The following is a 25975-nucleotide window of genomic DNA, read 5'->3' as shown; positions in this document are numbered from 1 at the left end:
CGTATTTGTGAAATTGTTGTTTGTTAAATCAATGCCCTTGTTTTAAATTAAATTTAACTGTGGAGCAGAGCTATGTGCGGACTTCTCTCTTTTACATTGCAACTACCTATTGTCCAGCACCAGCAAGGGACTGCATGTGCGCAACCTGCCTGTTTTTAACAAAGTGTTAAAACATGTTAATTTATCATGCACTTTTGGTATGTTGCTGAGGTTTCTTACATGTTCTGGTCAGATTCAAAACTGGATTTAGAAAATGTGTAACTTTAATCAGCCTTAGATCATTTCAAGTTCACATGCAGATTTTAACTAGATTGTTTAGCAATGGTTACTAGTTCTGTAAATCTCTCAATCTCTCTTTAGTTTTGTATTGCACTGATTGACCTCCCCCGACAGTGGTCACTAGCTGTGTACATAATGCTTTGCGGGGTGGAGTCTTAGATGCCATTGTTTAAAGTACTGCCCCTTTCCCAAACAACACACACCTAAGTATACACCTGCCATAGTCCATTGTACTGTCTGAATTATCCAGAAACAGAGACTATATGTGGACAGCTGGTATAGGTAAGGTAAACTTTGTCATCCTCTTACAAGCTTATTTTATCAGTAGTTTGTAATTCTATTTTTAAAAACTAAACTATACTTGTGTTCTGTCTTGATAATGATTAAACCATGACGAAACTGAAACAAAAAAAACGATTAAACTGTTGTTTAGAAATATTTTAGAATCTTTATGTTCACCACATTATTGTTTAAATTGACATATTTTCATTGTATTTGTACTATTTGAAGTAAAGAAAAAGGTATCATGTCTTGTGAGAATTATTCAAAAGAATTCATTAGCAGTAACCTCAAAGATCCTTTGTGTTGTGACTACCTGTTCTGCCGCATACTTTACATCCTCAACACAGTCAGTCACTCAGCGTCATCTTTCTCTCCAACTTCCTCTTACCAACCAAAATAACTCTATCCATTTCGATATATGATAAATAAAACAGCACTGAACTGTGGACGTGGTATAGTGCGTACAACTACATTGTTAGAGGGTTAATATTTTGCAAACGTGCCCTTCACGGCCATTAAAATTAACGATACTTTCACTATTGAACATAGAGTAGGCCTACATGTCATTCCTTTTGTGTAATACCATTATGTAACAGGAGGTGGAATGCTGCCCTATACAGCCCAGGGCATAAGTTCAACTGTGCTGAACTGAAAATCTGATTGATTTTGCTCTAGTGTTCTACTGTAAATGCTTATGAGTGCAAAAATAAATAGTTATTCTAAACTGAAAAAAGAGAAAAGGCCATTTGTTTCACAAATATTTGTTCAAAAACTGTTACAAGAATGTATACTTACCGTACTATTATTGTTTCTTAATATACATTCCTACATGGTATTCAAATACATTCACAGTAGGTTTGCTTTCAACAAGATACATTTGAGTATGAATTAAGTATGATTTTATTGGTTTGGGCTTCATAACACATGCATTTTCAACTATGGGTTCGTTTTAATCAGCGCTTAATCAAAGTGTGAAGAAAGGTCTGGCTACTGTATGCGAGACATATTTCTATTGGACATTCATAACTTTCTGTAACAAACTGGGAAACCTCTATGTGCCTTCCTGTCTGAAGGAGCAGAGAGATGTCACTGATGAGTCATCTTGAACAGCATACTACATTATTATACGTAATTTAATATTAGTATTTATAATGTATAATAGTCCTTTTCACTTTTATACAACTATTTCCCTATGCATTGCATAATGAATTACTCATGATATGGGAGCTGAGCAGAGACATGTAGCACTGCCACATTCTGTCCTATTTGTCAATACTGGTTTGTAAAAGGCATTGTCTGTCCTTTCCAGGGTATGGCGTCTACGATAGGCCTCCTCCCAGAGAAGCACTTCTTGTGTCATCTGTGTATGGACATTTTCATCAGCCCAGTGACCATACCATGTGGACACAGCTTTTGCAAGAATTGTCTCTGCCAGTATTGGACCCGTCACCAGTCTTACTGCCCCCAGTGCAAGCTAGTATTTACTCAGAGGCCTGGCCTCAGTGTCAACTGCATCCTGGCAGATGTAACAGACAATTTCAGGAAGTCTCGCCCAGAGAAAACACCTGTCGAGGAGATGGTAACTAGAATCTTGCTGCCATTTCTTCTCCTCCATAAAGCTATCAAAATAGTATAACACACATTAACCTGATATGTCTGTCATTGCTCATTTGTGTCTTGCTTTATTCCTTCACACAAACACGCACGCAGGTAGATGTTAAGCAACTGATTCAAGAGAGACTACAGAAAATAGAAAGGATTAAATGCTCTCTACAGCTCTTAAAGGTGCGTTCAAAACTATGTTATTAACTACATTTTTAAATTTTCATATTGATAATATTATGATATATTATTATATTATGATGATGACCATGTTGTCCAATCAGACCTCTTGTCACCGAGAGGTGCGTGAGAGCCAGAGAGTGTTTTCTGCCCTGGTGAATGCCATGGAGAAGAGCCACAAAGCGGTCGTGGTGGCAATCGAGGACAGGCAGAGAGAGGAAGAGAAGAGAGTAGAAAAGTTTGTGAAGGAGCTCAAAAAGGAGATCATGGAACTGAGGAGGAGCGAGAACAACGAATCTGTGTCTGACTCTGAGCTACACGACGATGAAGGAGACGACGAGAAAAAGGTTGAGCACCTTGCAGCAGCATTCGGGGAGTCATGGTTGTGATAGACAAAAAGTGTTATAAATTGCACTGGTGTAAATTTAGTACTGTATTAAGTGCAATTTTGAGGTACTTTTACTTCACTGGATTAGTATTTCCAATTTTCAATACTTAGTTCTACGCCAATACATCTCAGAGGCAAATATTGTACTTTTTCTACAATTATTTGAAAACCGTAGTTACATATACATTTCACATTTTGTATGCATTTGAAAACTCGTGAAATGGGACCTTCTGCATAATTCTTTCTAAGTAAATTTATATACCAATACCTCAAATACATTTTGAATTCCAGACTTTTACTTGTAACAGAGTTACTTCTACATTTCAGTATTGATACTTTACTTAAGTAAAAAATCACACCCGTGTGAAGTGAGGGGCGAAAATATATTAAAGTCTACAGTAACTCATGTTGATTAGGTGAAGTAAGATGTAAAACAAACGGTGCCAACACAAACATTAAACACCATTAACAATAAAGAGACAATATGACGTTGAACTAAAGACAAACATTAAACCTGTTTATAGGAGGGGCTAGCACACCTAAAAAATGAGAGTACTTTTTCCACCACTGTAAATTGCTACACTCAAAGTAATATCCTGCTTGTATATTACACAACACAGGGCATCACTTCAAGTTCCAACATATGCCCCTCCAATATGAAGGATTGGTCCAAGGTTACAATAGAAGCTGATCCTTGTCTTGGGCTCACCAGACGAGCCCTTTCGGAGGAAATGGATACGATAAGGGGGGAGGTGAACAGGCTCTGCAAATCAGGTTAGTGACTTTTTTTTGCATGGCCCATATATGACTCACTCAACTATATCTCACTCAACTCATGTCTTTTAACATAAATGATTGTGCTTCTCATTGGCTGTGTAACCCAGCTTCTACTGTATTGTTCCTATATCTCACTAAGATTTAAATTTATTTCGTTTGCAGAACTAAAGCGAATCGAAAAATACTCAGGTAAGCATTGGGTGCAGGGACACGAATCAAAGTTTTGTTATATTTCATTACCTGATAACATGCAGTTGCTTGACTTCCCTCTGTCTTTCTGTCCTTCCTTCTGTCTCAGTGGACATTAACCTGAGTCCTAAGACGGCCCACCCTGCCCTGTGTGTCTCAGATGACAGAAAAGAGGTGAGACACACAGACAAGCTCCAGGAGGTGCCCGGAAATCCCAAGAGGTTCGACCGCGTGGCTAATACCCTGGGCAAGGAGAGCTTCAGCGGCGGGAGATATTACTGGGAGGTGGAGGTGGGGGAGAAGATAGAGTGGAGTCTCGGCGTGGTCAGACAGTCTGTGAACAGGAAGGGCAAGTTCACCGTTAGCCCGGCCAACGGCTACTGGACAGTGAGCCTGCAGCCTGGAGGCCAGTATATGGCCAACACGTTGCCTGTCACCCCGCTGGCTTTGGGACAGAAGCCCACGAAGATTGGCATGTTTTTGGATTACAGAGCGGGCCACGTGTCCTTCTACTGCGTAGACACTGGGGTCCACATCCACACCTTCACGGATACCTTTAGTGACAGACTCCATCCTTTCTTCAGTCCTGGGCGCCTGTACAGTGGAAAAAATACTGCCCCCTTAAAGATTATCTCCAGTTGCTGCAGCATCTGAACTTTTAGGAAATCTTCAGACTTTATTTTATTTTATTCAGCTTCAATCATGCTATTTATTAAGATAATAACAATGAAGAATGGCCCACCACTGACCCATTCCACTCCAGAACATTACATAACTATTTTCAACCTCTCTTTCATGAACATGAGCACAAAGGTAAGGAGCAACATAAAGCACATGGACTCCCTTCAATGTGAAGCTTCAGTGTGGAACCCACAAAATGGCAGTACAGGAGAGAGAAGGCGAGATGAAACAGAGAGAGAGAAAAGGCTCACATCATGGAACAAGAGGGCCCGAGATGAAAAAGAGGAGAGAATGGGTTGTTGGGTTGGATGGATGGTGGGGTGCAGGGTATGGGTGGGACAGAGGTTGCAGAGGAGCGGGGATGGAGGGCACAGCAGAACAGCGGGGCATTGTGCTCGCACACCAGGCACTGGAAGACACACTCGGACACATTCACGCATTCACACACTGACTCGGGCGCGCACAGAAGCGCGTGCTTCTGCCCACCGCACCACACAGTCTTGTGCTGGCATCTCGGAGGACAGCCCCCTCTCTCAGTCCAGTCCTGGTGTGTCGAAGCCGATCAGCACCTCTCTGCTTCAGTTCACCTGACCCTCTTGAGCGAAGATCCTCTCAGGGCCATCACCATCAACCTGCTCCAGGCACTCACAACAAACTTACTGGACCATAGGACTGGAAGACTAAAAGCAGACTCTGGACCATCACCAAGGGAAGGCGTTTGACTCCAGAACGCTTAATTCGAGGTAAATCTCAAGCTGTCTCATACCGTACCAACATCTAGTAGTCAACTTTGGGGGGAAAATGACAGAGTAGAACTTTGTTTTAGTTATTTCAAAGCCAAGAACACAAATGTGTCATCATATGTAAATATGTATTCCCTCTTCCATCATTGAATCTATATGCTTACAGTTTTAACCCAATGCTAAATGTCCTATACAAGCAAAAATGAAGTGTATGAATTGATGTGCTATAAAGAGATGAGTTGATTCACAGTATTAGTAAAAGACTGAGACAGGTCGTCCTGGCCCACTCTACGAGTCTCCATGAAAGCTGCTTGTGTTCAGAATCTCCTCATGTTTTTCTGAGATTATCCACTCACCCGGCCAGGCGTAGCTTGACACCCACAGCTGTGTGTCAAAGGAAGCCATTCTCTTTGCTCTTCACTGGAATCCACTCACCATGGCCCTCCCAGCTTGTTTTCCAAATATTTCTGATAAATATATGCTCCATGATCTTTTAAAATCTTACTCGTGTTATGCTAATTGTATCAAGTAGTAATCCTGTTAAGAGTCATTCATATTTTTTGCTATTACTATGGTGTGCATTGCTGTGCAGCACTACTTGTAGTAGTGGACAAAATGTACTCAAGAGCTTGAGTCTAACCATTGCTTTCCGTTTTTCTGTTTCAGGTACCAGCCCTCGTCTGCCCCAAGCTGACCTCAGCAGCTCTCTGACCCTATCACAGGGGGTCCAGTGGACCAGAGTCTACCACACATTTCCAGCCGTATAGAGTGCCCTAGTGACCTAATCACGACTCTTCTCTGGACTATAGTCGGGCCTTGGTGCGGCAAGGAGAGAGACAGATTTCATATAGCCAAGACGAAGCTAATTGATCCAGACTACACCTTTTGCCATGGCAACCACAGGCATGCAGTTGATGGGCCTTATCCTGTGCATCATAGGCTGGGTTGGTGGGGCAATAGTGTGTGCCATGCCCATGTGGCGAGTCACTGCCTTCATTGGTAACAACATAGTGGTGGCTCAGATCATCTGGGAGGGCCTTTGGATGACTTGCATTGTGCAGAGCACAGGTCAGATCCAGTGTAAGGTGTACGACAGCATGCTGGCCTTGCCCAGTGACATGCAAGCTGCCCGGGGTCTAACGGTGCTCTCCATGTTGATGTGTGGCCTGTCTTTGGCTCTGGGTGTCGTAGGAGTCAAGTGCACCAAGTGCATTGGTGTGAACAGCCTAAAGGCCCGTGTCGCTCGCATCTCTGGTGCCATCTTCGCCATCGCAGGCTTCCTGTACCTTGTGCCCATTTGCTGGACTGCCCATGCCATCATCAGGGACTTCTATGACCCACACGTAGCAGCGCCACATAAGCGTGAGCTGGGCCCGGCCCTCTATGTCGGCTGGGTGGCCTCTGCCTTGATCCTTATAGGGGGGTCCCTGCTCTACGCTGGATCGAGTCCTCCTGGCATGCCTGGCTCTCCCACCTTCAGCAGTGGAGACAGCAGTCCGCGTAGGGCTGCCTCACAGGTCAAAGGTTACGTCTGATTGCGCAATTCTTTTTGAATATCCCAGACCCACAAATCCACCCTGACCAGTGAAAAATGAAAAACCTTTCTCTCCCTCTCTCAATATTCCTCTTTTTAATTATTTGATATTTAATGTTGCCATTTTGCCATTTTCCTTGGAAAGCTGCAGGAGGCTATTTGGGGAAATCTGAACTTGTTTTATTATTTCATATGCATGTCCTCTGATAACCTTGTTTGCTCTGTTTGTCAGTGTAAAATACAATAAAGTCTTCAGTCTTCCAATTCCTCCGAAGGAGAAAATCGTGTGTATTATGTGTGTCTTATAAACAGTAGTTCTTCTTTTAAAAGCAGTTTCTACAGCACATGTTTTATTGAATGGTTTGTTGCAATGCATGTGTTTCTCATTCATGTGAACAATAATGAGTAGTGCTGTGTTGATTGGGGCAGAACAATAGAACAATAGGGATGTGTTTACGTCTGTCTGTGGTGCCATACTGTTGACAAGTGTCTGTGTGTGTGGTGTGTGTGTGTGTGTGTGTGTGTGTGTGTGTGTGTGTGTGTGTGTGTGTGTGTGTGTGTGTGTGTGTGTGTGCGCGTGTGCGCGTGTGCGTGTGTGTGTGCGTGCGTGCGTGTGCGAGAGAGAAAGCGTGTGAGAGAAATTATGTGCGTGAATTGTCTTTCGTCCGATTATTCTCCACGATCCAGACATCCAGTAATGAAGACTAGCAATAATAATAATACAAATTATAATGTTAATCGTTGTCCCAAGATTACAAAGACTTACAGATGGAGCCAGACCAATAAACCAAACACACAACCATGACCCTCTTCTGACAATGGAAGACAATATTATACTATAACTATAAGATCCTTTGAAATACAGAAAAATGAAATACAAAGTGTGAGTCTGTGTGTCTTTGTGTAAGCATGTGATGTGGGATGATCTTATAGCTCACTATGGAGCATATCTTTATTCATGAGACATTGTTGAGATCTCTCAGCGTCTTGTGCTACATTTCTTTGATTTAAATGGCTGTTCATGATCCCTATTTATATATATTAAAAAATACAGCTAATTCATAATAACTTTGTTCTATTGATTATGAGGACATTATTAACACATATCATCAGCCATATATAATGGTTATTGGATTTCATAATTTCAATGGTTTGTACTATTCTAGTTGCCCATAGACAAGGCAAGGAGCACGGCAGTTTTATTTGTATAGCACATTTCAACAACAAGGCAGTTCAAGTGGCTCCCCATGGCCCAGTGGTCCAGGCGTGCCCGCTGGCCTAGTTGTCCAGGCACATGCCACATATATATAGGCACTCTGGCCCATGACAGCGTGTCATGCGTTTGAGTCATGTGTTCATGACGGCCTTTGCTGCATGTCTGATGTCTCTCCCCTGTCCCTGCTCTCCCTCCCTCTTTCCTGTCCGTCTTGTAATTATCAATAGGCAGAAAGCTAAAAAAAACTAATCTTAAAAAAGGCAATTCAATGTGTTTTACACAGAACATCAAGCAAAGGAAACACAATTGAAAATGTATAAAATTACATTTGGATGCATAAAACAATGTAGATAGAGTCACAGTGCAGATAGAGAAAAAATAAAAACTAGGAAAAGTGCCCCTCTGGGCACAGGTCTCCACCAGGGCAGGTCAGGTTGTGGCCTCCTGGTGGCGCTATAATAGGCCAATGTGAAAAGGGTGCCATTTGTTATTATGCCTTTGATGGTAATTGGATGATTTGAGGCATATTGTAAGAAAAATGTGTTTGTTTTGGTGGCTCTATAACAGGCCAATGTGAAAGGGTGGGATATACTCCTCAGCCTAGTAGGAAAGTGTGTGAAAGATTTTGAAAAGCCAATGAAAGACAATGTTAGCCAATTAGGATGGAATATGAAATATCGGACAGATCCGCCTTGAGCACATGACTATAGAGATACTGTGTAACGATTTGTGGGATTTTTGGACAAAATCTGGAGGAGTAATAGCAAAAAAAATGTTTTACAAAATTCGGCCTCCTGGTGGCGCTATAACAGGCCGTTCTGGAAAAGTTGGGGCAGAGGTTCATCGTTGGCATCTAGGTAGTGTGTTTGCAAAGTTTGGCATGGATCAGGCCAACGGTGCCGGCGATTAGCTGGTAACGGACACACACACACACACACACACACACACACACGCACACACACACACACACACACACGCACACACACACACACACACACACACACACACACACACACACACACACACACACACACACACACACGGACACACACACGGACAGACACACTGACAGACGGATTACAAAACAAACTCTCTCCCCATGCCTTCGGCCTGTTGGAGACAATAACTCAATGGCAGTAGCAGACAGAAAGATCTTTACTTGTGTTTTAAAATAAATAAGAGTGTCAGCACTGTCCTGCATGTTTTCTGGGAGTTTGTTTGTTCCAGATAAATGGTACATAATGCATAAAAACAAAAAATGTGGTTACAGGGACAGGAAGCAGACTTTTTCCAGATGAACTGAGAGGTCTGGATGGTTCATGATATTGTACAAGTACAAGATCAGAAATGTTACCGTATTACTGTAGATTTATCAGCTCTAATAAGCTAGCCCATAATGGTGACAGCATACTTGGCTCCCGTTCATTTTCTGCCACCGTCCTTTTGTAACGGCTGAGGGCAGAGCACTGACAATGTCACTGTACTGGGCATTACAACACCACGATGACAATGGACCCTAGTGTTCCAAGTACCAGGTAGTGACTCATGTATGACCTAAGTAGGCCTATATACCAATGTTGGAAATAAAGTAATGCTGTGAATACAGTAAGGCAGTTTGTGTCATTGTGTGCGGATAGAGCATGAAAACTGCACTATGGGCAATAAACAAGCAGAGCAACATCTTGCAGGAGCTTCCAATGGAGTCAGTGTGTGTGCTACTTGTATACCACATTCTGTACCGATAACCGACTACACAAAACAGGCAATAGTTTAGGGGAAATCTGAACAAATTTTATTATTTCATATGCATGTCCTCCTTGTTTTGAATGAAAACATATTTGTATACCTATTATTAAATTGATTGAGCAATTCTAAACATCTTATGGAAAATAATTTTGAATTAAACATTGAGTCATTCCAGGACATATGTTTTCAGCATGTTCTCTATTCTTGAATAAAATATATTATTTATACACAATTTAGCCTACCCCTTAAATGTAAGGAGTGTTATTCTATTCTATTTTAGAAATAGAACAACCTCTGTGGACAGGTGTTAATACACTGTACACTGTAAGTGTAAGCAATGCATCTGGTTCATCCAATGTTATTATTGTGATGTCCATGTCAAATAAATAAACATAAACTTCTACACTAGAAATTAGAACAGAGTTGGTTGGTCATTGTTGGTGGTGACACATGGCATGACACAACACAACACAACACAAATGTAGCAGCATACACTGGTATGTCAAAATGTCTCAAATGATTTCCTCATGAATTTCTTTAATACAATTAGCATTTATTTCATGTTATAACTTGAGGAACATGCCAGAGGTTAATTTAATGTATTAAACTAAACTTTCCTGTTGGGAATATACACAAATATAGAGGTAGCCGTAGCCCCTGGATATAAGAGAAATAGGGCAGCATCCTTTGAGTTGCAGTGACAAGATTACATTTACTGAGCAATGTTAATTGATTGATTGATTGATTGATTGATTGAATACTTTATTAAGAGTTTGCATAAGTACAGAGGTAAATTTGATTGATTAAGTATAACACAAAAAGCCCTAGGGGCTTGTTTCCATTGTGGTCCTGTGTATTCAGTTCATCAAGATGGTATGGGCGGCCGAAATTAGTTTTCTCAGACGGGTGGCTCTCCCTTAGAGATATAGGGTGAGAAGTTCAGTCACGCATGAGAGACCCAGAGTAGTAGAATCTCTGCTTCTTCGCTTGGAAAGGAGCCAGTTCGGGCATCTGGTAAAAATGCCTCTCGAGCGTCTCCCTATAGAACGTCGCAGTCCCGCCCCCTTTCATGACGACGCCAGGCCCAGGAAATAATTCCCAATGCATTTTCCCCATAGACATTTCAAAAAGTATTTATTTAAAGACATTTTAAGCGTTGTATGAAACCAACTCGAGTCGTGACAAATCATGACAACAAACACAATATTTTGGACCAAACAAATAATTACAAAGATGAATATGAAAGGAGAATTATTTTCCGGGTCTCTCGAGGGGGGCGGGACTGCAACGCTCTATAGGGAGGTCCTCGATGCACGTCCCACTGGAAGGAGACCCCCGGGCAGACCAAGGATGAGATCATTGAGATGGAGAGATTATAACTCCAAAATGTTCTGGGATCCCACAGAATGAAGTTACGAATGTGGCTCTGTAGAGGGAAGTCTGGAGCTCTCTGATGCAATATTATGTTGTATCAGTTGTATGTATTGTGGATTTTGAGGTTTTAGGATATTTTCCTTTTAATCCCCATACCATCTTCAATCCATCCATCTTCATCCGCGTGAAATTACGTGAATAATTACGTGAAGTCGTGAACTGTTTATTTTTATTTTTATCAGAGAGATTTTTTACCAGGATATATTTCATTCAAGTAATCAGTACAGTCGTCAAACGCTAGAGGGAGCAAAATTCCCAGCATATTCAGTAAACACTGATTGGCTAACAACGCCGGAAACAGGAAGTAGGATAACTTTACAGCTGTGCTAGGAGCCAGGAGGCTAACAGCTATCAAGCTAATCTATCGGTGAAAAACAACAGTCTTGGCTGAAGACTAAAGTCACTCCGTCTGCGGTTGTCTGCGACTTGGATCATATCATGGGGAAAGGCGGCGGCACGTTCGATCGACTGCTGGGTAAAATATAATTATGGACATGCTTTGTATCTTTTTTAGTTTGGTGATGAACGAGGAAAAAGTGCGATGTTTTCAGCTCTGTATTGTTATGACAGGGCAGCTAAGGCGCTGGGCTGGGGCTCCCACTGCCAGCCAGGCCACATACTAGCTGCTACTGGCTAGCGAACACAGCTATTGTTTAGGGTTGGAGGCCCGAGTTGGATCAAATTCATCTACAAACTTATTCGTAGCCGACATTTATATTTAAACTAATTGTCTGGATAGCGATCGTCGGATGTAGTTTCCACCCTTGTTGTGTTACAGGACATAAAAATGAGTCGTTGCAATCTTTGTACTGTCGAAGCCTCGGATCAAGTCTATCGATTTTGGTATTTGCATACATCTATGCATCTGTGATATGCAAATATCACAATCGATCAAATGCAGCTATGATTGATATTATTGATCCAACAAGGCTCGTCATGGATCAAGACGTTGCTCATTGTGTCAAGTGTCAACTACTGTGATATAACTAACGGTTAATGGTTGAACCAGCTCATATCAAGCAGATGAAGATGCCATAACAGTCCTTAATACAGACTGATGCCATCCATGTAGCAGCGCTGTGAACATTTAACAAACAAGGGCTTATTAATGGTTTACAACACAGGTTCAATTGGTGTTTGTCCGTTTTAGTTTGTGTAACAAATGGCTAATGAAAAAAGCTTTTTATGTAACTGCTGTTTAATTAACCTGATTAATTAGTAATTACCCATGCCAACGCCCAACGAGGCCTTAGTTTCTTTTATGAATATTGTTTGATTGTTTGATAATCGATTGCATAAGAGAATGCATTGCTAGTGTTCACGTGGCTTAGAGAGATGTGTCACTGACTGTCCAGAACATTGTTGGTCAACATTAAAACAATGCTTGGCTTTGTAGTTTAGCTGTCAAACTAGTTAATGACATACTATGTTAATGGTAAAGCGTAACAGTCTAAGCCGGCAATAACAAAACCACAACCTTCCACCCAATGTTATAAGCATTGCCGTTTCGCTAGTAGTCCAGGGACCACCAGTGATCCTTGAACGGGTCCCAGGGGGTCTCCAGCTAAATGATGGAGTTGCTAACCAAATGGACCCTTATAGATCTTGAACTCGTGATAGCGTAAAATTATTGTTAAATGTCCACATTACTTAATTTACAGTCTACACAATTAGAGAATGTAGAACAATTGTTATTTTGATCAATATTTGCCTGTTATCTCTCCTATAGTACCACATCACTGCTGGATGGAATTGTTGAGAAAATCTTATCCAACGATAACAAAATATATATATAAAGAGAGGCTAAATCTCAACAAGTGGTGGTCTGTAGATCAAATGCCAAATTAATAATGGACCTTGATATGAAAAGGGTTGAAAACCACTGCTGTAATACATCGCCGAAATCTTGTAACAAAAAATATGTTCACACACGAAGTACACAACTATTATAACATCACAAGATGGAGGGTTTTTGTCATGCCAGGTATAGTATTTATTTGATCTTTGGCAGACTTTAGTTGACCCCTGTGTTTTTGCCATGCTGCTTCAGATAAAGCCACCAGTCAACTTCTGCTGGAGACAGACTGGGAGTCCATCCTGCAGATCTGTGATTTAATTCGACAAGGAGACACACAGTGAGTGATAATGTTATTGTTTCACTTCCCTAGACATTATGCTGCTGACACGGTTAAGCAGCAACGTTTCGGTCGGTCAGACCTCCATCGGTTATAGATGAAGGCTTAACCGATGAAGGTCTGACCGACCGAAATGTTGCCGTTTAAATTCTGTAAGTGAAGACAGTTGTGCAGGATTCCAGTTTTTTCCTACTCTTCCAGTTCACTTATCTGACACACCTGTCGCCGTATATGTGCATAAGGACTTTTTTTTAATTGGACAAATATGTTGAATAATGCCTCATCACCCGTCTCTTAAAAACTAACAGTGCTTTCTTTTTTCAACTACAGAGCTAAATATGCAATCGGCGCCATCAAGAAGAAACTGAATGACAAAAATCCACATGTTGCCCTCTATGCCCTCGAGGTAGGTGGGGTACTTAGTGTGGGGTACAGGCGTTTGGAAAAGACAGCTGTCTGACACTTTTAGTAACTGGATATATCTGATATCTGTTATTCATTATCAGTTTATAGTTCTATCATTTTATTTATATTCTTAAAAGAGCCTTGTTAGACTAACAGCCTTATCACTGAGGCTGCGTTTAGGATGTTGTGGTCGTTTGTTCATCTTTTAACCAAGAACTGAGGCTGATTCGACAAATCATCTGTCGGGTGGAAACCTCTTTTTCAACTTTTCAGGATTCAAATAAAAAAATAGCAAAAGTAGCAGATCTACAGGGTCAAAACGGATCGCTTTGTGCCTCGTTTAGACCTTGTAGATCTGCTACTTTTGATGCTTTTTTATGCTTTTGTGTGATGCTGTATCAAGTAGGGCGTTAATTTACGGGGAAATATACAGTTTTCTGAAAAACTTGCTATATATAGAGCTTAAGATAATGCTTTCCCGGTTTTAATTATGTGTTAATGTTGTATTCCGCTAGGTCCTGGAGTCTGTGGTGAAGAACTGTGGTCAGACCGTCCATGATGAGGTGGCCAGCAAACTGACCATGGAGGAACTAAAGGATCTACTCAAGGTGACCTTTGTCCCGTTAATAGGTTCCCTCATTCCACTTTGGATGTAATCCCCTCAACCCATTCACATCACTCAACCCAATGTTTACCTACCACTGTCCAGTTCTTACATAGACCCACCCACACATTTGCATTAGCTTTTACATTTGTTTAAACCTGTCTACTATCGGTCTGCTTTCACTGTTAACTTGTAGTTAATAGTTGTGAAGCACGTTTGTCAAAACATTTGGACCATACTGTCATCAGCCTGCTGAAAACAATCCAATCCCCCCACTGCCCCCAAACTATGATATGATATGATTAATTATGATATAGTACTTTATTGTCAGTTCACCCTGAAGTTTGTCTTGTAAACAGAACACATACAGGTACACACATTGACATACTGTAGCACAAAAAACGAAACAATATTAAATACATAAAGACAAACAGCAATGTCCACCGCTTTGATTACCCCATGGCTACTACAACTCCTGATTAAGCCTCAAAGTCGACTGGTGGACAAAAGATTTTTGGGAATTATTTGTATCTTTTGCATATACAGGTCACCATTATATGTTATTTATTCATCACTGTGTTTGTGTCTTGGTGATTATTGTGAATTTATATTATAGCTAACTAAGGCACTTGGCTCCATAACTACTTACTCCTGCACTCAGAGCTGGCTGCATTATGGTATGAGTTAGCAATATCTGATTGGATGCTGACTTCATCATGTGACACAGGCTCACACAGCTGATGTTGGTTTTACTTCCTGGTGATGTCATCGTCTGGTCACATGTTGTTTTGAGTCATACCAAAGCAAGGGACTTCCCTGTGGGAAAGAGTAGATCAAGACAACAATTCTAAAACCTCACTCTGAAATGTGATATGCTTGTTAGTTGTTAGAGATGTAAACAAAGAGGAGGTATATTGTATCTATAGCTTGTATTATATTGTAATACTTGCATAGATAACCAGAAATAAGAAGCTTTTGGTATTCAAAAGATTGAGCTGTGATCCTTTTCTCGCAGAAACAGACTGAACCCAACGTCAAGAATAAGATCCTTTACCTTATCCAGGCGTGGGCACACGCCTTCCGCAACGAGCCCAAGTACAAAGTGGTCCAAGACACTTACCAGATCATGAAGGTGGAGGGTAGGTGGAATTCTTTACCTCCACACTACAAAATCCTGAATGTTAATTTAATTTGAGAGGGCAAAAGTGGGCCCCCCAAAACGGTAAAAAATGTTCTAGTGTTAAGCACCGCTAAGCTAGACCACCCTGAACCTCTGAAGGTGTTCTTAAAGTGATATCATATTGATGCAATTATTTTAGATACTAGCCCCTCCTATATGCAGCTATAAGTGTAGACTTTCGTCTTACACAAACATTAAATTCTCATTGACAATGAATGGAGAATTCACGTCATATGTGTCTGACTGAGCAGAGATAAGGGGGCTCTCACTTCACACTCCATATAAAAACAGAGATACAAGACAACACCACAGAGATAGTCTGAGCACCAGACAGATTTCAGTTCACTCCATAAATTCAATAAACTTGAATATTGCAATACTAGCAACAGTAACAAAGTTGGGTCATAAAAACAAATGTTACTATAATAGTGTAGCGATTTGTTTTTGTGACCAACCATTTTTAATTCACAGCTTTTACTGAAATGTATAATACATTTCGCTAAAAGCATACATTAAAAAACGTATACCCATGTATATCATTATACACTGTTATACCTCTAAACCACATTGAAATACATGTAATAATGGCATACACTATTACAAAACCATACAAATATACTGTACAAAACCAAATGTTTTTCCTTTTTACACAGGCCACGTGTTTCCTGAGTTTAAGGAGAGCGATGCCATGTTTGCAGCTGAGAGGGTGAGTTATTTTCTCATATTTCCCACCTGTGGTTTGACTGCATTAATCGGGTGACATTTCACAAACGTTTGTACTGTGCTCTGTGTCCTCTCTAGGCCCCAGACTGGGTTGATGCTGAAGAGTGCCACCGGTGCAGAGTTCAGTTTGGTGTTATGACAAGAAAGGTATGCTGACCTGGAACCAGGCCACCAGGGGGACTGTTTATGGTTTCCTTTATGAGTAGCAGTCTTGTATGGAGTCATTATTTAACGTTGGCGCATGTTGACGACATGCTTTTGACCTAGTTTCCTGTCCCTCACTTTGCCAGCACCACTGCCGTGCTTGTGGTCAGATCTTCTGTGGGAAGTGCTCCTCTAAATACTCCACCATTCCAAAGTTTGGCATCGAGAAGGAAGTGCGTGTGTGTGAGCCCTGCTATGAGCTTCTGAACAAGTGAGTGGCTAGAAGAGCCGAGGGTGGAACTTGTGGAAATAACTAGAATTCCATTCTATGAGTGTAAAGTTTGTTGCATACAACATGTTGGATGCAGCTGTTCCCTGAAAGGAAATATTAATTTCTTCATTGGTTCAAGCAATATATTTGGAATTGTAGAACCTAAGGTTGCTTTGATTTCATTCTGTACTCACGATTCACGATACCTTGAGGCATTTATTAGTACTTTCTATATATTATCTGATGATTGCATGTATCATTGTATAGTGAAGTACATTATATGGAGGCATTGCTGTTTTGGGTTGTTGATATTTCAAACGGCGTTTGACCCTCAGCTGATTCACAAGGTTGTTTGTCCCCCCTGATCCCCTTTCCTCACCAGCCACCCCTCCCTCTCTCCCCCGCTTAGGAAAGCAGAGGGCAAAGCCCCGCCCTCGAGCCCTGCCGAGCTGCCCCCGGAGTACCTGACTAGCCCGCTCTCTCAGCAGTCTCAGGTAGAGGTCTCAGAAACAGTAAGTGGAGCTGTAGCAACTTACTGCCCAGCTTTTATGAGGCGTCAAAGTTCAAAATTATGCCTCGTCAAAAAGAGAAATGATAATAATCTGTGGCTCAAATGGAGATCTTGAGGTTGAGGCTTGCTTGGATGCAGCTCGGTGTGTTAAATAACTTCCATTTGATGTTAGACAATTGTGATTTGTTCCTTATGTTGTCGGAATCCTCTTGAGATGTACCAAAAAAGGTTTTTGGTATTATACTGTGCAATTTGGATTGGTGTGTTTCTTTTTTATGTGTATTTCTACTGTATCCATAATTCACCCGTCCCTGGCAAACCCCATTCATGGTAATGTTTTGTCCCTCTGCTAGTCCCTTGAGAGCTTTCCCACTCGCTGTTACTCTCGGGTCTGACCTTCTTCCCCCGTGTTTCAACAGATGCCCCCGAAGAGAGACGAGGCAGCGCTGCAGGAGGAGGAGGAGCTCCAGCTGGCCATCGCTCTGTCCCAAAGCGAGGCTGAGGAGAAGGAGAGGATGGTGGGTTACTCGCATAAACTACCACCCAGTGTTGATTTTGACAGAAATATTTGTATTTCGTTTTTCTCATAGTCTTTTGAATGAAAATTCATAAAAGTAAATATGTTTTATGTATTTTGACTGCCCTTGGTGGCGTTATTTACACTTGGTTGCATGCTTTAAATAGGCGATCTACAAGCTGGTGTAGTTTGGTTTTTGTTGATGAAATTGTCAATGTATTTAGTCTTAGTTTTCGTATTTATTTAATTTTGATTTAGTTTTCGTAAATGGAAAAAGGTAGTCGACGAATGTTCTGTCATAGTTTCAGTCGACGAAATCAACACTGCTACAACCATGTTACTGTCAAGTCAAGTGTACATCAGGAAGCTGACACGTGGCTGCATTTGTTTTTTCAGAGGCAGAAGAACTCCTACTCGGTGTATCCTAAAGCCGAGCCGACCCCAGTAACTTCCTCAGCCCCGCCAGTCAGCACCCTCTATTCCTCTCCTATCGTAAGATCTAAGTGGCTAAGATCAATTCTGTATTTTTGTTGCGTTGACACCTTTCTGTTAAAATGTGTGAAAATGTGCCAAAGTATAAATTAATTAGCCTCTCAGTTGGATAGAGTCTGTCTTGTCTTTCGTCATTAATACTGTCATGTTCTCTCCAGAACTCCTCTGCTCCGTCAGCTGAAGACGTGGACCCAGAGGTACGGGTGCTTCAGTTCATTCATTAACTACCAGCCACATATTCTAATAAATAAAAACCCACTGATATTGATGTAAGCTTGTAATCACATTCCAGCTGGCTCGCTACCTGAACAGAACGTACTGGGAGAAGAAACAAGAAGAGGCTCGCAAGAGTCCCACCCCCTCTGCCCCTGCTCCTGTGCCCATAGCCGAGCCCCTGCCCCCACCACCACCACCACCACCGGCGCCAGTCAGCCAGCCACAGCCAGTGGAGACTCACGTCGCCACTCACGTCCCTATTCACGTCCCCACTCACGTCCCCGTTCAGCCCGCCAACATAGTAGAGGTATTTTGAATCTTTTATGCAAAGTATGGCAAACCTATATATAGCACAGCACATTGGTTGGCTGTTAAAAAAATGGCAAATACAGTACAAGCTTGTAGATCTGCTATTTTTGAAAATAAATAAATAATATTATATATATTTTCAAACAGTCTTTGCTTCTGGTGGTCCCTGAAATACATATAATTTGTTGTCCTTGACATGAAAATGTGTGAGAACCACTCATATAGCAAGGGCTGGACCCCTGGCCTAGTGTTCTGGTACCTAGGCTCAATGTAGCCTGACAGCACGTTGCGGGTTCGAATCCCAATCTCGACGTCACAGGTTCGATTCCCGATCTTTGCTGCGTGTCACTCCCCATCTCTCTCATCCCATTTCCTGTCAACCTACTGTTTTAGCAATAAGCCCAAAATAATTATAAAAAAGAAAGAAAACGAGTTTGTACATTTGTAGATCTCAGGTCTTAATGGTTTACACCAAACCAAGGTCAATCGAATGCTGCAAATGACGCTCCCTCCCTGAATCTCGACCCATTCCAGCAGCAGTACCAGAATGGGGAGTCGGAGGAGAGCCACGAGCAGTTCCTGAAGGCCCTGACGAACGCCGTCACCACCTTCCTGAACCGCATGAAGAGCAACCACATGCGCGGACGCAGCATCACCAACGACAGCGCTGTGCTGTCGCTCTTCCAGTCCATCAACAACATGCACCCACAGCTGCTGGACATCCTCAATCAGCTGGACGAGAAGAGACGTGAGTGTGCTAGACCGTAGGATGACAAATTCACTCCTGAACCACTCAAAGCATTCACATTTAATGCTATGGTTCATGTAGATGCAATTATTGAGCAAGAGCTTCACCAATGGTGAACAAACAACATTGCCCCAGATTGCTGAAAGTGAGGACATTGGTCTTCACTTTTCCAGAGGCTTGGGTTACATACTTACATTAGAGTTCTGTGTCCACCAAAGCATTTTTCCCCAGCTGAAAAAGCAAGGCACGCACCGAAAACGCTTCCAAATGTTGAAAGACAGAGGCAGAATAGACACTCAGCGCTGCTGGTGTTTCCGGCATGGCGTGAATATGCGGCGCTCCCATTGAAAATACTCAAAACATACGCTGCACTGGAAAAAAGGCCTTGTGGACACGGCTACAGGGTAAATGTTAAGCACTTTCAGCCTGGTATGCCTATTTTGGGCATGTCATTATAGGCGCAACAATTACAAATATTTCCAAAAACAAGTATCCGAAACACATGCTTAGCGGCTTAGCTTGGATCGCTATTCATTGTACAACAATGTATTTAGCCCTTAAATTAGTTGAAAAAAATGTATAACCTATTACACCCCTGTGTGTCATCATCATGGGTGCTGCAGTGTATTACGAGGGCTTGCAGGACAAGCTGGCTCAGGTACGTGACGCACGGGCCGCCCTCAACGCCCTTCGGGACGAACACCGAGAAAAGGTTCGCCGCGCTGCAGAGGAGGCCGAGCGACAGCGACAGATCCAGCTGGCACAGAAGCTGGAGATCATGAGGCAAAAGAAGCAGGCAAGCGACAATGAAGACTCCACACAATCTCAATCTCTGCACCGCACCTACCTGTATATGTGTGTTGTCTTGAGTGCCTTGACAAGGAGAATGTTTTGAGTTTCAGGAGTACCTGGAGATGCAAAGACAGCTGGCTATTCAGCGTCTGCAGGAACAGGAGAAGGAGAGGCAGATGCGCCTGGAAGCGCAGAAACACACCATCCAGATGAGAGCCCAGATGCCCGCCTTCTCTCTGCCCTACGCCCAGGTAGCCGCATTAATTATCATTTTTGTAAGGTTTTGCTTCATGACGTGATGAAGCAAAACTCATGTCATGTCAAAAACATCTATAGTACCTCTGGAATCAAAGTATACACTACAGTTTATGCATCTTTTAATTTGCTATATCAGTACTCATTTCCCAATGCAGAGGCAAATTCTACACCCTCATATTTGGAATTATTTCTTTTTAATTGTCTCATGCACTCTCAGCACAGAGATGGGCTATTTTCGCTATTTGTGAAAGTATGAAATTGGGCATTGATGGTTAAACTTATTTGTTATAAATTTGGTATATTAGTATATAAACTAATTGGTATATAAAATAAACACTGATGACATCCATTATAGAGACTATTTTGCATGATATAAATACAATATATCATACAATATATTAGGGATGCACCGAAAATTCGGCCACCGAAAATATTCGGCCGAAAATGGCTAAAAATGTATTTTCGGCCTATTCGGTTTCGGCTCAAATAAGCCGAAAAATATCACCGAATAGTAGTAGTGGTCCTAAAGTTGTGAATCGAACTAAACTGAGAGGAAAACACAGATGTACAAGCCCAACGCGCTGTGCATTGCGACGGGTAGATAGCTTGTAGATCTGCTACTTTCAGCGCAGGAAGGGCGCATGCTTATGACGCTCTTTACTATGCATCATTCAGCAGCCCCCAGCCAGCGACAGTCGCAAGTTTCTCGCAACACAACACACGAGCAGCAGTCACGGAACGCACAGGCAGATCCGACACAACTGTGCTTTCATCCACGATTCCATAGCCTTCTAAATCTTATTTCCCATCCACGGGCACAAGCAACGTGATATTAGCAGCTTCCACCCGATCTGTGGTGGTGTTCTGTTGACGAGGAAAGCTAGTAGCTAGCATGGGAGCTAACGTTAGTTTAACACTATGTACTTTACATCCGTTCTCCAACCCTCGTCCCCTCACACTCGCTGCTGCGTTTACACGGACAGACACAAAGACGAATGGGAATATCATTTGGAGCTTTAACAATGAATGATAGACTGTATCGTTGTCCACAGCAGGCAGACCTGTCAAAACTTCCCAAAACACTTCCCAAAACTCAGAGACATGCCACCACCTATAAATTCAAAGCCACCTCTGGAATATTGCTATCTCATTCCACTTTAATTTATTTTATTCCATAGTCTTAGTTTTTCTCTAATAAAGTTGTTTTTATTTGTTTTCTCATGTTCTCTTTGAAAAGTGTCTTTAAGTACTCAGAGAAGCTTAATATAAATAATATTATTATCACTATTATTATTATTACTACTTGTTTTTATTGCCTATGCTTATGCAGAAAAAAAAGCTCACTGCTCAGGTCAAATAGGCCTATTGATATGCGATTAAAATGTGATTAATTGAGATTAATTAATCACAAAGCCTCCAATTATTTAGATGTTTTTTAATGGACCCATAAGTGTTTATTATTTAAGTTAGGTTTTGCCATAATCATGTCTTTTGCCATAATCAGGTAGCTTTACAACAAAGATGTATTCGGCTATTCGGTATTCGGTTTTCGGCCAACTGTTTCCTATATTCGGTATTCGGTTTCGGCCAAGAATTTCCCTTTCGGTGCATCCCTACAATATATCATAAATAAATAAAATCCCAAGGCGTAGCCTTGATATTTTGACTTTATTGGAGCTTGATAAGAGTAACTTTAGAGATCTTGCACAGAATGACTAAACGGTCCTGTCCTCAGTGCTGGATTATTCATTAGCTGTCAATTTGTTCCACGGCCCAGATGCAGTCTTTACCGCCCAACGTGGCGGGCGGGGTGGTGTACCAGCCCGGTGCCCCACCGAGCTACCCTGGCACCTTCAGTCCTGCCGGCTCTGTGGAGGGCTCCCCCATGCACAACGTCTACATGAACCAACCTGGGCAGAATGCACCCCCACAGTACCAGGCCATGCCACCTACAGGTCAGGAGCTCAACAACGGGACAACAATCTGTTCACACTCTAAAAAAAAGTGTTGTATCCTGCCCTTTTTTAAATTCTGTTCCGGTGCCCTCCTTGGGAGCAGGACTGCAATGCTCTATTTGCACAGAATAACTTCTTCCTTCACAGCCACAGGTGTTACCGATGATAAGGCTCTGTTCCATTTACAATTCTCAAACCTTTTAATTTTATGGACCCCCATAACTCTCAGTTACAAACCCATACGGAACCCACTCAAGGACACTTTAGCCATATTCCAAATATTGGTCACTCGCTCACTTATACTTGGTCACTCCAGCATGGTGAAATTGGTGACCTATCAAAATATGCGACCATCTTGTGGACTTCACATAACTTGCACGGAGGTCTTTAAATACGCTGCCTAAATATCACTAGGTTAAAGGTAGAGTAAGTGATTTCACTTAATTCAAATATCACTTATTTTATTGTTTTGTTGTGATAATCCTCTCTACTATAGAGTGTGCTGACCATATAAGGAGTTCCTACCTGTCCCCAGTTAACCCCTGGGGGTCAAAAAACCTTAGGTTTCGTTTTTGTTCTCTATCCAGATTGGATGAAAGCTTGTGTCCCAAGGCAAAAACGAAACCTAAGGGTTTTTGACTGAAATCACTGACACCCCCTTTAAACTCTGCAAATAAGCCAACCGCAATAAATCACCATGCTGGAGTGTGAGTGAGCGAGATTTTGGGTATTGGTATTCAGCCTGGTGTAGCAGTGTTTCCAGTGAGCCAACCCTGACTCTGTTGGACCAGAATGGAACAGAGCCTTCATAGAGCGCCGACGTCCTGACGTCAGTCGCTCATCCCCTCCACCAGGGGTCATCTTAAAATTGTTTCATATAAGCATTGTGGTCCAAAAATAAACAAACTGTCTCCTCGTTATTGTCAGGGAGGTGTTGCTGTATAATTTGCGACACTCATTTAGTCTATATCTATCTACAGTATCTATATTCAGTAGCAGTAACAATAGTGTTTTCTCTGTCAGTTGATTTTTCAACAGTTATTATATGAGGCGATTTAAAATCCCCCTATGGGGATTACAATGCAAATAAAAAGTACATGAGCCCGTGGATTTGCGCCCTCTACCGATATTGACGTCGGACTTCGGTGATCTTATTAGTATCATCGATACCACCTGTGAAGGAAGTAGGGAAGGGCCCCAAGTTCTTTCCAAAATGACGTGTGTGCATAGCGCCCATTGATAATACGACTGTTACATGGAGTGAAACAAAGCCCCATGCCCATGCATTTGAGATGCTTAATATGGGGGATCTCCTCCTGCAGATCCCAACATGGTTAACCCCTACATGTACCAGACAGCGGGCACCAATGGGCAGCCTGCTCCTCCGGGCCAGGCCCCTCCACCCACCACCAGTCCTGCCTACTCCAACTACCAGCCCACCCCGACACAAGGCTATCAGGTAGGATGACCACCCGCTAGCCATGCGGCCCACTGTCACACTCCTCTCACCTCTTGGTGTCTGATAAACGGACTGCTGACGGCTGCCTCCTGTTGCCTGTGTTCCATCCTTTAGAATGCGGTTTCCCAAGCACAGAGTATGCCTCCCATGCCCCAAGCAGCCCCTGTCAATGGCATGGGCTACATGGGCTACCAGCCGTACGGCATGCAGAACATGATGCCAGGACAGGACCCCAACATGCCTCCGCAGCAGCCCTACATGCCAGGCCAGCAGCCCATGTACCAGCAGGTGAGTCTCCTGTTCCCCCTTCCTTCTACTTCCTTGCCTGTGGTCTTCTGCAAGCAGAGAGTCGCCGTTTAACTATTAAGACCTGAGAATGTATAAAAACAGTGGCCATTTGCCCAAATGTGCTGACCTCATCACATTTAATGCTATGGTTCATGTAGATGCAATTGTTGAGCAAGAGCTTCACCAATGGTGAACAAACAACATTGTCCCTGCATGGCCGATGGTATTGCATACCATCGGCCATGCAGGGACAATGTTGTTTGTTGTTTGCCTCACACCGATGGTCTCACACCATTGTGACGGCTGTCTTGTGAACTGGAACTTGATGTCACATTCTCTCTCTCTCAATTTTATTGAGCTGACAAATGTATGTCTGACTTTATCCTCTTACGTTGCCTTTCTGTCTGCCCCCCTACGTATGTGTCAAAGTCTGCTGATTACTGTACATACTTTTATCGTTTCTTTATCGTACTACTTTAGTTAGTTAGTCTTTCTTTCTCTTGTTATTGATTTTGAGGAAGCTAAACCAAACTTGCATGAGTAATGAATGACCTTGAATCTGTTGATTCTTAACCTGTGTGTTTCTGTGTCAGATGGCTCCCCCTGGTGGCCCACCGCAGCAGCCACAGCAGCAGCCACAGCAGCAACATCAACACCAACAGCAACAGCACCCTCCCCAGGCCATCCCCGGCAGTGCAGAGGCACAGCTCATCTCCTTTGACTGACCTCCGTTGCTCAAGTACTCTAGCCTCGACCTGCAGGGTGCAACACACACACACACACACACACACACTACACCTGCTAGCTGTCCTTATCTTTCTCTTGTCTCTCCCCTTTCTCCTGGACAACCCCCCCCCCCCCCGCATCTTCCTTCCCCTCTGGAAACACACACACACACACACACACACACACACACACACACACACACACACACACACACACACACACACATGGTTTCAACTCGCTGTGATGTTGTGGCAATGTGCAAATATTGTAATGATGTTACAGAACTGTTCTTCTGGCCCGGTCTCCCCCACGCACACACCCCACCACAGGACAGGAATGTGGCTTTAGATGGTGGGGAGGTAGGGGTGTGGGGGGGCAGACCAGACGCTCTTAAATTATTTCCATCTTGGTCCCTCCAATATGTATGTAGTATTTCCATATTAAACAAATTGCAGAAGCTCAAAAAATTGTCAAGTGGTATATACAATTAAAAAAAACAAGAACATGTTAAAAATTCAAGAAGAAAAAAGACAAGGCATAACCATCCTGTCTCATATTTTTCTAAAGAAAATGTGCATGTGTTAAATTGTCATTATTTTCTGAAATGGGAGTGAGCGTTGTGACTTTTAGTGGCAAATTCACCATATTCACCTGCCAGTTAACGAAATAACGCCACTCCGGGTTCATTTCTTCCCCACCCGTAAAAGCAATGGCTGCTGTGTGAATATAGTCAATGGCGTGACATCTATGTGTGCAGTTTGAGACCAGTGGGTACATGTCATGCACTGAAGAGAGATTTTCTAGGACAGACGGCACAGCTAGAACGGAATTAACCTATACCTCCATCGGCTTCACAAATGGACATTCCAAAGACGTTCGATTCTAGCCTGGCTAATAAGCCAGACTGGCAGGCAAGTTTTTTTTGCCAACGGCTGATTCGGTCTGGCTTATTAGCCAGGCTAGTTCGATTCGCCCCCTACACACACACGGCAAGAGCACCCATTTCTGCCACTTATTTGTAGTTGCCTGCGTGTTATATTGTTTGTCACATGTTTAATTTTAGACCTGTAACGGAACAGAGGGTGGAGATTACATATTGGAAGGGTTGTTAACTTGTTACAAAGGCGGACAGTTGGCACTTTAATCGTCACTAACTATGATCAACGAGGCTATAGATTCTGCGAGTAAAGG

The 25975-nt window shown here is 42.5% G+C and overlaps 3 protein-coding genes across 6 annotated transcripts; all 3 read left to right on the top strand.

The window, feature by feature from the left end:
* btr02 (bloodthirsty-related gene family, member 2) lies at positions 1-6016 on the top strand. The gene is made up of 8 exons (XM_080776652.1): positions 1-561; positions 1871-2140; positions 2272-2346; positions 2448-2690; positions 3352-3505; positions 3671-3697; positions 3807-5121; positions 5788-6016. Exons 2-7 carry the CDS (start codon positions 1874-1876, stop codon positions 4349-4351), a joined length of 1311 nt encoding a protein of 436 aa, XP_080632778.1. The 5' UTR covers positions 1-561; positions 1871-1873; the 3' UTR covers positions 4352-5121; positions 5788-6016.
* Positions 6012-6656, top strand: cldnk (claudin k; the record flags this gene model as incomplete). Its single annotated transcript, XM_080775101.1, has 1 exon — positions 6012-6656. The coding sequence occupies one exon, from the start codon at positions 6012-6014 to the stop codon at positions 6654-6656; it is 645 nt and encodes a 214-aa protein (XP_080631227.1).
* A 4731-nt stretch (positions 6657-11387) lies between these two features.
* hgs (hepatocyte growth factor-regulated tyrosine kinase substrate) lies at positions 11388-24902 on the top strand. 4 transcript variants are annotated; one of them, XM_080777025.1, is made up of 20 exons: positions 11388-11526; positions 13102-13186; positions 13517-13592; positions 14107-14199; positions 15217-15334; positions 16029-16081; positions 16177-16245; positions 16389-16513; positions 16923-17025; positions 17444-17542; positions 17938-18033; positions 18192-18230; positions 18326-18556; positions 19093-19306; positions 19930-20102; positions 20209-20349; positions 22134-22311; positions 23634-23770; positions 23885-24058; positions 24652-24902. In XM_080777025.1, the coding sequence occupies exons 1-20, from the start codon at positions 11490-11492 to the stop codon at positions 24781-24783; spliced, it is 2373 nt and encodes a 790-aa protein (XP_080633151.1). In that variant the 5' UTR covers positions 11388-11489; the 3' UTR covers positions 24784-24902. The 4 variants fall into 4 exon arrangements, with proteins under 4 accessions (XP_080633151.1, XP_080633149.1, XP_080633150.1 ...); XM_080777023.1 differs by having other exon boundaries at positions 16896-17025; XM_080777024.1 differs by having other exon boundaries at positions 15211-15334.
* The last annotated feature ends 1073 nt before the right edge of the window (positions 24903-25975 follow it).

The sequence above is a fragment of the Protomyctophum bolini genome (assembly GCF_963924005.1).
Source record: "Protomyctophum bolini genome assembly, chromosome: 11".
Lineage (NCBI taxonomy): Eukaryota > Metazoa > Chordata > Actinopteri > Myctophiformes > Myctophidae > Protomyctophum > Protomyctophum bolini.
This window is presented reverse-complemented; position numbering and strand designations above follow the sequence as displayed.

Excerpts from the sequence above, each read along its gene's own strand:
- btr02 (XM_080776652.1), top strand. The coding sequence starts at position 1,874 with ATGGCGTCTACGATAGGCCTCCTCCCAGAGAAGCACTTCTTGTGTCAT. Across the intron at positions 2,141-2,271 it reads AAACACCTGTCGAGGAGATG|GTAGATGTTAAGCAACTGAT; the intron begins GTAACTAGAATC and ends ACACGCACGCAG. Across the intron at positions 3,698-3,806 it reads GCGAATCGAAAAATACTCAG|TGGACATTAACCTGAGTCCT; the intron begins GTAAGCATTGGG and ends CTTCTGTCTCAG.
- hgs (XM_080777022.1), top strand. The coding sequence starts at position 11,490 with ATGGGGAAAGGCGGCGGCACGTTCGATCGACTGCTGG. Across the intron at positions 13,187-13,516 it reads ATTCGACAAGGAGACACACA|AGCTAAATATGCAATCGGCG; the intron begins GTGAGTGATAAT and ends TTTCAACTACAG. Across the intron at positions 24,059-24,651 it reads AGCAGCCCATGTACCAGCAG|ATGGCTCCCCCTGGTGGCCC; the intron begins GTGAGTCTCCTG and ends TTTCTGTGTCAG.